Source organism: Sinocyclocheilus rhinocerous, unplaced genomic scaffold (genome assembly GCF_001515625.1).
Source record: "Sinocyclocheilus rhinocerous isolate Xijiao unplaced genomic scaffold, SAMN03320098_v1.1 scaffold690, whole genome shotgun sequence".
Lineage (NCBI taxonomy): Eukaryota > Metazoa > Chordata > Actinopteri > Cypriniformes > Cyprinidae > Sinocyclocheilus > Sinocyclocheilus rhinocerous.
The window spans coordinates 914,122-924,999 of record NW_015654492.1 but is presented as its reverse complement, the minus strand read 5'-3'; the positions used below and the strand labels follow the sequence as shown (position 1 = coordinate 924,999).

General features: G+C 36.9%; 1 protein-coding gene across 1 annotated transcript in view; it reads left to right on the top strand.

Moving 5' to 3' along the window:
* The window catches only part of LOC107717134 (microtubule-associated serine/threonine-protein kinase 2-like), a 133,141-nt gene that overhangs the window by 60,223 nt on the left and 62,040 nt on the right, over positions 1–10,878 (top strand). Inside the window, exon 4 of the mRNA XM_016523800.1 lies at positions 5,313–5,344. Coding sequence (XP_016379286.1) covers positions 5,313–5,344 — 32 coding nt within the window. The remainder of the gene's footprint in view (positions 1–5,312; positions 5,345–10,878) is intronic.

The following is a 10,878-nucleotide window of genomic DNA, read 5'->3' as shown; positions in this document are numbered from 1 at the left end:
ACTGCTGTTCCTGAAACCACGCTTTCTTTCTTTGCGTGCACATTTGGGCGGTGTTATGCAAATCTTCCCAGATCGTGACGTAGGTATGTGGGGGCGTGTTAGAACGAGCCGTTTTAGGTAGGCGTGGCTGACTCTTAACTTTTATAAAGAATATCTCTTTGGATTTGAGACTTTAGTCTTTGCAACTTTACAGATCTTCTTTATGCACCAAGAGCTTGTAACACTCCAAAGAGAAAGGAAAAATTCAAATCGCATCTTATGACCCCTTTAATAAAAAAGTCCACTTCACTATAGAAAAAAAAGGTGAACACTGACACAATATTATTGTTGTTTTTATTTTGTTATCTTGTTTTATTTTTTTTATTTGTTGTTTATTTTATTTTATTGGTTATTTAGGTTAGGTTAGGGTAGGGTAGGTTAGTATATTATCTGGAATCCAAGTTGCTTTTCTTCCCCTACTTTTAAGTTTAAGCTCTATTTGGATGGGACTAGTTTTTTTGGAGGATGTTTGAAAAATTGTGGTCCTCTGAGAAATCTGATCCCATCTGAATGTCTCTGATTGCTGATATTGTACTGTCCCAACGCTTCTCTTCATATGTTTTTTTTACCCGAGCTACTGTTTGTGCAACAATCTTCCACATGCTGCACTTTTCATTATGGATGGTATCTGACAAAAAAATAAAATAGTAAATATTAACAAGGAGAGCCAAATCATGGCAAAGTCTTTAAACACATGAAGTTTATTTATAATAAATAAAAATTATATCAATAAATATTTCATTAAAACATACATATACTGTAAATCATACATGATGCACACAACTACGTCACGACTCACTAACACCCTTATCTAGAAAACTCCCAGTCCCACATCTATAATAAACAATTAAATGTTAGTCCCATCTGAATTGGTACAAGAAATCATGGACGTCAGGTGATAAGAATTGTAACTCAGATATCATTTTCAAAACTAGTCCTGTCCAAACAGGGCTTTTTTGGATGGCAATTTTTCAGAAGCATCACAAACTTGCTTTGATACAAAAGTTTGCAGTTATTCAAATACGTAATTAATATATTAAAAAACGCATAGCAATCTTACAATCTGGCTTTGCCTTATTTTTTTCTGTTTTCAGTGCAGAGCTGTAGATAATAGGTATGGACATTTCTATGGCACGCTCTCCTTCCTGCCATTCATAACGCAGCTGGGCTCAGTTCCCCTGAACACTATCACACATACACACCATCCAGATATCAGGCAGTGCTGCTTTGCTTCACAACTAATCAGATTTGGCAACAAGTGTAGATACTCACTTCATTTTACACACACAAGCTACCAAGATTTAGTCCATCTACAGCGCTTGAAGGCTGATGTATCCATACCTGAGTTCAGTCAGAGCAGTGGGAATGCACTGATGAGCACTTCAGGCTTGTTATGGAGAGAGAGAGGCAAGGGCTACAGAGGTCAAGAGAGAGGGAGAGATGTACTTTTTTCACAGCACAGGAGGAAAGTGATCTCTAGTTGACATAAAAAGCAGGAAAAGCTGCCATATATGAAGCCTCCAGGCATATCAGGCTGGTATCGGTGGAGTTGCTAATTAAAAAGTAGGCTCATGTTTTGCTAAGGCTGCACTTTGAGAGGTTGCTGTATTAATATTCTGCAGATGGGTCAGGAGGACTCAGTCTTCCACCAATGTGGGGAGACAGATGTCTCACAGACACGCTCTGAATACAGCTGCAGCTCACTCGCTCACTCTCTCACTCTCTATCCTCTCATAATTTCACCTGCTGTTTCTCTCCTGCTCAGTACACGGTTGAATTTGTTCTGTTGTTTAATAATGTTCTTTCTCCACTTGTCCAGTATCCCTGCAGTAATAAGAGCTGATTTCAGTGGAGGGCTAAAGTTTTTTAGTGCACTTGAAATGAGTTATACTCTCAGCCAGAGATGAGACTGAAACAAGAATCATTCTCATTCTCTGAACAAACATGTCTTTAAGAGTCCATTGACAACCACAATTGAAAGAAGAGTTATCACATTTGAGATGACAATGTGTATTCTATTGTGTGTGTAACAGCTGTTTTATATAAAAATTAGCCATGTTTTGCAAAGGAAACGACAATGGAAAGAATACAAAAGTCCATAAAAATACCACCTAGTCTATTGTTAATATAAAATAATTTTCTGTATTTATTCTGAGTTATGCATCGCGTTGTTTTAGGGTTGAAGGAAATGGTCATAAACTTAACGAAAAAGATAATTTTTTGCCAGGACATAATCAATTTTTCCATAATTTCCATAATCTCTACTAGCTTGTTATTTCAACCGTTATATCCTCACTTCTGTTTTGTTCATCAGTTTTGTTTTTGTTTTTCTGGATGATTAGTGGAAATCAAGTTACTGCTGTGATGATATGCTAAATTTAGTTGCAATTGCAATTGATTGTTTTTTCTATTTCACAGTTACTGTACACTTCTGATTTCAATACTGCACTATTTGAAAGTGACTGATAAGCCAGATGAAAGAAAACATGGTGTCAACAGAATGTGCTCACTACCAAATGCTTGTTTTGTGTAACTGGATGAATTGAATCCGTAAGGATCAGTACAGCACGTGGCCTCTGCCCATACACCCACACTGTTAATGGATGTTGGGCCCTGTAAACACATCCCATAATTGAATGGGATGAATGGGGTCTTATCTAAAAGCCATTGTTTGTGTTGGCTATTTGTCAAGAACACTAATTCGCTGTTCAGATTTTGTTTTGATAGAAAAATGTAAAACTCCACATATCAAATTAGATTTTGAAAGGGGTCCATTGAAAAAAAAAATTGGAGCAATACGTAAGTGCTATACAAATAAATTTTAATTATATCAAAAACATCAGTGTTGTAATGGGGAGAAAAAAAAAAGAATATTTGAATGGGTTCAGTACTATACTATAACAGCACTATTTAATTATTATTTAAACATCTTATTTTCATAGATGACTCTGTTTCTCACACATAGGCCTGGTTTCACAGACAGGGCTTAAAGTCCCCATGAAATCAAAATTAAAGTTTTTTGGGTGTTAGTATCAATATGTTAGTCTTAAGGTTATCTATAAGGCAGTGTGCTCCAAAACAGTGACAAAATTTGCATTTATAAAATATAAGCATTCAAAGCTTGCAGTTTGTCACTTCCACCAAAACGGCACAACGATTTTTTTTTTACGTCACATCGTACCTTATCTTCTCATCAAATCTTCTGACCAATCAAATGCTCTCTAGAATCCGAAGCGCCCGCCCCCTGCACTATAAATAGACGCTGAAGCGGCTGAGATCGGTCACTTGTTAACAGTGTAGTATTTCCTGTACGGTGAATGGCACGTAGTGCACAATGTAGGCGATAGGGAATGATTCAGACAGTGTAAATATGCTTTCGATAGGTGCAAATGAGGTCTGGTTTCACGTTGTTTCATCGGCTTTACCGAGCTCAACGGCTCTGGCCCGAGCAGATATAAACTAAACGCTATTGGCTATTTTAAAAAGGGGGCGGGGCTGCTCGATATGTCCCGCCCTCTCTTCCTGTTTCAGTTGAAATTACGTCACCACATAGAATAATGCTGCGTGTTTCAAGGCACTTCAGGGGACCTTTAAGTTAAGCCAGGATTAATGGTTCAATTAGGACATTTAAGTATCTTTTATAAGCGTGCCTTAGAAAATAACATTACTCATGTGCATCTTGAGACAAAACATGGCACCGACATATTTTAAGATCAGTCAGTGCAAGTTTCTTTCAGTTAACAGCCCAGACATGCATTTTAGTCTGGGACTAGGCTTAAAGGGATACTCCACCCCAAAATGAAAATTTTGTCATCAATCACTTACCCCCATGTCGTTCCAAACCCGTAAAAGCTTCGTTCGTCTTCAGAACACAATTTAAGATATTTTGGATGAAAATCGGGAGTCTTGTGACTGTCACATTGACTGCCAAGTAAATTACACTGTCAAGGTCCAGAAAAGTATGAAAAGCATAGTCAGAATAGTCCATCTGCCATCAGTGGTTCAATCTGAATTTTATGAAGCGACGAGAATACTTTTTGTATGCGAAGAAAACAAAAATAACGACTTTATTCACACAGAGGAGACACAGAGGAGACTTTATTGGTCTCCTCTGTGTCTCTCCGCATCGCCGTAGCGCCATTTTGGAGAATATCCACTGAACGCAAGCAGCGTGCACTCTTCTGTGTCAGCCGTGACACAAGGATACGTTTTCTACGTGTATTTACGCTTTGATTTGAACGAAAACAGTGCATCCCTGTGGCGCGGCTGACACAGAAGAACGTACGCTGCTTACGTTCAGTGGATATTTTCCAAAATGGCGCTACGGTGGTGCGGAGAGACACAGAGGAGACGAATTGTTGAATAAAGTCGTTATTTTTGTTTTCTAAAGTATTCTTAAAGTATAGTATTAAAATAAAGTATTTACAAAAAGTATTCTCGTCGCTTCATAAAATTCAGATTGAACCACTGATGGCAGATGGACTATTCTGACTATGCTTTTCATACTTTTCTGGACCTTGACAGTGTAATTTACTTGGCAGTCGATGTGACAGTCACAAGCCTCCCGGTTTTCATCCAAATATCTTAAATTGTGTTCCGAAGACGAACAAAGCTTTTACGGGTTTGTAACGACATGGGGGTAAGTGATTAATGACAAAATTTTAATTTTGGGGTGGAGTATCCCTTTAAGCCTTGTTTGTGAAACCGGGGGATAGTGTTTTAATTCAAATGTTTGTGCATTGGATATTTACACTAGAGAGGAGAGTGACTATGGGCGACAGATGGAATGGTCTTATTCTGTCTGTCCTCTGTCCCTCTGGACCTGATATCAGTTGTCTTTTCTCAGTCCAACTAACAGTAGGCATGCACTGCTCTAAGGTAAATGTAGCTGTTTGCAATATTGGTTCACTTTTGCCATCTAGTGGTGTTTATTTATTTTTTTTTGCCTTCAGTATGTGTGAAGCTTTATACAGGCCTCTGTTTCACCTAATCATTAGTTGAATCATGTATTAACACTGCATAATAAAGAAAGGTCTGTTGTTAAGAGTTCACTCAAGTTAAACTATGTAAATATGTCTCATGCAATGTGACCTGAGTTGAATTGTGGTTGTTGAATTGTGCCACCCGGTGGATGGTTTAATGTCTGCATCAAATTAAGTTTCCATGAAATGTTATGCACAAGTTAACAAACTGTTATTTGTGTAATAATTGCGATACAGTCATCTTAGAATTTGATTTACATTTAATCTTGTATTCTTCTTTCTTCATTTCAGAAGGAGCTGAGTCTTCCCAGAAGAGGCAGTTTGTAAGTGATAAATTTCTTCTTTTTCTAGAGGATAGAGAAATCTATGGTCTATTTGTGAATAATCAGACCTTGAGAAATTGTATTACAACTGTTGTGAAGAGGATGCTATGCCCATTCAGCAAAGTTCTGGTCATGTATTCTAATTACACTTTAGGATGTACTGTGGGTGTTAAATAAATCTGTTTTATAATACTTAAAGAGTACAGTGGGGAAAACCCTTGTGTGAAATTCTTTATTATTGTACTTTGCATGTGCACACTAGAAAACACTACAAAACTAAATACAGTAATAAAGGAAGTAAATAAAGGACTGAATAATTAAGTTATGTAATATTCATGTTGCAGATACTCAGTTATTTTGTCGTAGATCAGCATTTGATTATTAAGTATTAAGTAAATATTATCAAGTATGTATCGTTCAACACAACATTGCTTTTGAAATTGTGATCTAGAGCAAATTCAACTATCCTTTATAGAAAACCAAAGGAATATATATATTTATATATTCAGTCATTTCTTTCAGACTTGCATTAATGCCTTACAACGTCTGGATATTCCTTGATAAGACAGCATGTTTAATATTTCACACACTGCTGTATCAGTTCAGTTAGCATTCCTACCAAATCACAGTGTCAACACGGTTTACTGCACATAGACAGGGTCACGGGGGTCATAGGTCACTGGTAGGGCAGTGACAGGCAGATTACTGCAGGCCTTTTCCGACAGCTGAGCATTTCGGTTCCTGCTCTTACACACCTATCTATATCTTCCTTTCTATTTATTTTTAACCCAGTGCCAGCAAAGAATGTGCTCTTTACAGCCAATCATAAGAAAGCGCAATATCAGTATCATGTGATTAGTGGATGACAGACAATATTTTGGTGTTATATTTTTGGTGTAGTTTTGAGTGCTACAAAGGCAGTGTGTGAGCAGACTGTTGTTGTGTTCTTTTTTATACACGTTCAGGGTTTTTTATTTTTTTGCCTTTGTATAGCTCAGAGTGACTGGCATGGGCGGGCAGAATGCAGGCTATTGTGAGGGTTCACTGAGTTTGTTCCACCCGCCGCGGGATTACAGGGCTTAATCAAATCAAACCTTCTATTCAGCCATACTGCTTGTTGGAGAAATCTCATTTTAGCACTCATTCATGCCCTTATTCATTTAGGGTTTTGGTACTTTGTGACTCACCCTCTCATATCTCTTTTTCCATCTCACCTTTTTACTTGGTGTGGGAACCCTGTAAAGGGGAAATGAAATGATTTATTTTGTAATTATCCCCCCCCGACTGACTTTCTTCTCTGGAACACAAAAGGAGATGTTTAACAGAATGTTCACACTGTGTTTGTTCAAACAATTAAAGCAACTTTATGAAAACTGTCAAGCTCAAAAAAGGATGAAAGAGCACCATGAGGTTATGTTTTATGTAATCTAATACCCAGTAATCTATAAAAAACATGAATAATTATTAATAGTAATAACAACAATCATTATTATCACTATTAACATTAATAATTAATAAACATAATTGTAAAAAAAAAAAAATCAACACGGTAATCTTAAGCAAATCTCAAATTGAATATCAAATTTTCATACTGTATATTATAATGTTGTGACGGAGCAAAATTAGTGTTAAAGTAAATTGTAGGAGTAAATCATGACAAAATTTAATTTTTTAAGTGAAACATCTTTTTATGCATATATGCAAAGAGCTGTAGATCTTGTGTCAGTGTAATTGTATTAGGCTGTCTTGCAGCAGTGTGTGTCAATGTTGAATGTAAGCATGCTTAAAGCTTGTGTTGGGGTTTCTCTGCTCTTTGATCCTGCCTATTGTCTCCTTGGGGCTGCATTTAGCCAAAAGCATTTGCCTGGGAACAGTGGATAGGACACTGATATTCTCTTGGTTCCCAGAACTGTGTGTACAGCGATGGGCCGGTGTGAGGTAGGGGCAACAGCTGCACCTCCCCCAGGGTCTTGTGATATCATGAGAATGCCCTCTCCCTCATTGCTCGGTGTGTTTGTGTGTCTCTGACTATCTTGGCAACATACTGTATACACACTTTATTAGTCGAGTTCGGAGGAGAGTGAAGCTTTTTCTTATTTGCCTTTCATTCTTCACATTGTATTTTCGTGTTCACAGCCCTCAGAAAGACAGAACACTCCTGGACACGACTTTTAGAAGATTGTCGTTTAACAACAAATACTGTCATGACCTCAGTTCACACAGAAGTGGATATTTGCTCTGGCCATGGACAAGCTGAGACGTGAATGCACAAGAATTGTGATCGAACAGTTGATGGCTCTGATGAAGATAAAGGAAGTATGGCTGGAATTGCTGAAACTTTTATAATCAAGAGTTGATAGTTTGGTAGCTGACTTTTACAGTACGCAATGTAGTGCTTTTGCAACCGTGATAAACCTGTCACTGGAGACTCTTTCTAGTTTCACTTCTGAGTAAAAGACTTGTTGTTGTATATCCAGCTGTTATACTCATGAACATGAAGAAAAGAAAGGAAAGATCTGGAGCCCCCAACCTGCACTTACAGTAAGAGTTGATTTAGATCATGAGTATGAACTAGGGCTGCACGATTTGAGGAAAAAAGCCGAATTGTGATTTTTCTGATAATAAAAAAAAGATAACAAAGAACAACCTCCAGGTTTGCTAAGCTTGTTTGTAGGGCTGCACAGTTTGGCGAACAAAATTTGTGATTATATTTAAATATGAACATAAAAAAAATGTATTGTTGTTGTTTTGTTATTATTATTATTCACTGTAAAAATGAGTAACAATTATTAAAAATTCTTTTTTTTTTTTTTTTACAGTACTTGTGTAAAATTACAGTACTACTATTTATGACTGTCTTATTTTCTCTATTAAACTATCAAGTTTTTAATTTTGGCAAAAAGCTGCAGGGAGCTCATAAAGCTTTTCTTTATTGGCAGTAGCTGGTTTATAAGCACTTCTCATTACATGTATGGAGAGCATTTTATAAGTGACCCAAAATCAGAGCAGATGACTTCATGTTTAGCATCATTTACAGCAAACCAAGCCGCTCTGAGACACTGCTACTCACATGTAAAAGAATAGAGTGCCTTGTATCACTTTGAAACATGCAGCACATATATTTATTTAATTAAATCACAGCATCTGCTATTTGATGTGCACACTAAGCCATATTGCAATTTCGGTTTTATTTTCATTAATCATGCAGTCCTGGTATAAGCCAGTGTTTTGCTTGTGTTTGTTTAAAGAACCTTAACTTTTTCCTTATTCTTAAACTTTTACTTGAGACCAGCTAACTGTCACTCATTTTTTAAATGCATGAACTTTATCCATTGAGGTTTCTAAACATGACCACAGCATTAGCTTTACACAAACAGACCGCAGACTTGACAGTTAAGCACCAGGTTTCCTCTTTCTCCCTCTCTCAGTCTGTCTGGGAACCCGATACCTGCTTTCCCCTCATGCTGTGAGTGGTGGCTGAATTTCTAGCTCTCGTCTGGTAGATTCACAGCCACAGTGTGTATCTCAGTTTACAGCCTCCAAACACAACCCATCAGAATGCCAGAAAGACTCAGGCAAAGGGAAGTCTTTACTCAGCAGAGTATGTGTGTGTTTATGCATGATTCAGTCATGTCAAATGCCAGCTTTTGCCAGGTCAGCTTCTCTTACCCCCTCCACTCCACACTGAGAGCACATCTGTGCCTTGGCAGGCTGAAGGAGCTCCCTGTTGCCTGAAAACCAAGCTGTAGTCTTGCATGGTGGTACACTTTCAAATCCCGTAGTATTTCAGTTCCCCGTAGTATTTAGAACTTGGTTAATTTTTTATCCATTTAGTTTTTTATAACGTTAAGTCCAGTTCACACTAAGATGTCAAACAAAACAATGCATGTGTATGGATTCCTGAAAACAATTATTTATGTATGTTGCATAGGTGCAGATTAGTTATATAATAAAACTAAACTATATAACAAGATTTAAAACTACTATTGATATGAAAAATGACTTATCAGCAAGCAGAGCAAAAGAAAGCGATGTGATCTAAAGAAAAAATAATTGCTAACAAATTGGAATGCTTATTTTACAGCTGTATTATTAGCTGCATTATTGTTTTGCATTTTGATGTATTCCTATATCACTTTGTCACACTATTTTACTATAACAGTTTCATTCTAGGAGACTGACAACATATTGTTCATATTTTAGTGATGGGTTGTGTTTTGCATGAAATCTGTTTTCCAACTTATCGTATTCTAGCTTCATTCAGATATTCAGCAGTTCCTTAGGCCAACAAACAAAGATTTGTGGCTTGCAAAGTAAATAGATTTGTTGTGAAATATCTTTTTGTTATTTGCATTGTGTGGTAATGTCACTCTTGGTGTGAATAAGCGTAAATAGTGAATAAAAATAGCCAGTTATGTCAGAACTGTGGTTGTATTAAGATTGTAGGCCTATAAAGATAAATGGTTGTATGTCCCGGTCCTGTTCCTATTCTTTTTCCCTGTTATTCCCAAGAATCTGCAGTCTTTTCCATAGAGTTATACTCTGTCTTGCTGTTTAAAAGGAAGAACACATCCTTTGTGTTGTTGAGTGTTATTACTGGTGAAGTGATGGAAAACAAGATCCTGTCCCCCAACTATGTATGTCCCATTTTGTAGAAGGGTCCCACTTTATATTAAGTGGCCCTAATACCTGCTTTTTCTGAATAAAAGTATTACTTTGTTCATAAATCAATCAATCAATCAATCAATCAATAATCTGCCACCAAATTCTGAACTCTTCACTCAGGTTTGAGCTCATAGACCTGTTGCTATGACAGCAACTCTGAGATGAGCTTTGAAGAATGAAACGATCCAGAGTACCGGTAACTCAGTAATAAAGTACAAAGAACAGCACACTGTTTGGTGACACCAGTGGAGCAGAAAAACACACCTTTAACTGGATTCCAAATCAGATTGATACATCAGAGATAACTTTCTATAAATGTGATGATCAGAGAAGCCTTCAAACGAGCCCCATGAGAATATTTGTCTGATTTATACCCATTTTTTTTTATCGTTTTCTTTTTAACATGGCTGTCTTGTGATGAAATGCAAATCCCTGTGGCTTGCTGCAAGACAATTACAATCAAGTAACTAATCCATGGTTAAAATTGATTCAGTCTGTGTTCATTTCTAAATACCAAATACATAAATAGAAAACATTTGTTTGTGTAACTACACATATGTAATAGGGATGGGAAGATTCCCCGATTCACTCGGTGCATCGGCATAAAAAGTTAACGATGCGATGCATCGGTTTAAAAAGTGTGCATCGGCTACAAGTTGGCATTTATATTGCGATGCATCATTTCTGACATATTTGCATCGGTAAAAAACGATTTATTAATATATAATTACTAGTGGATGCGCTATACTTTTATTGTTTGAAAGTGACCAATAATCTGTGACCATTATTGTTTCGAAAGTGACCAATAATCTGTGACCAATATTTTATATGTAGATTGATTTCTCCTCTCTAAACTGTTTCTCAAGCGC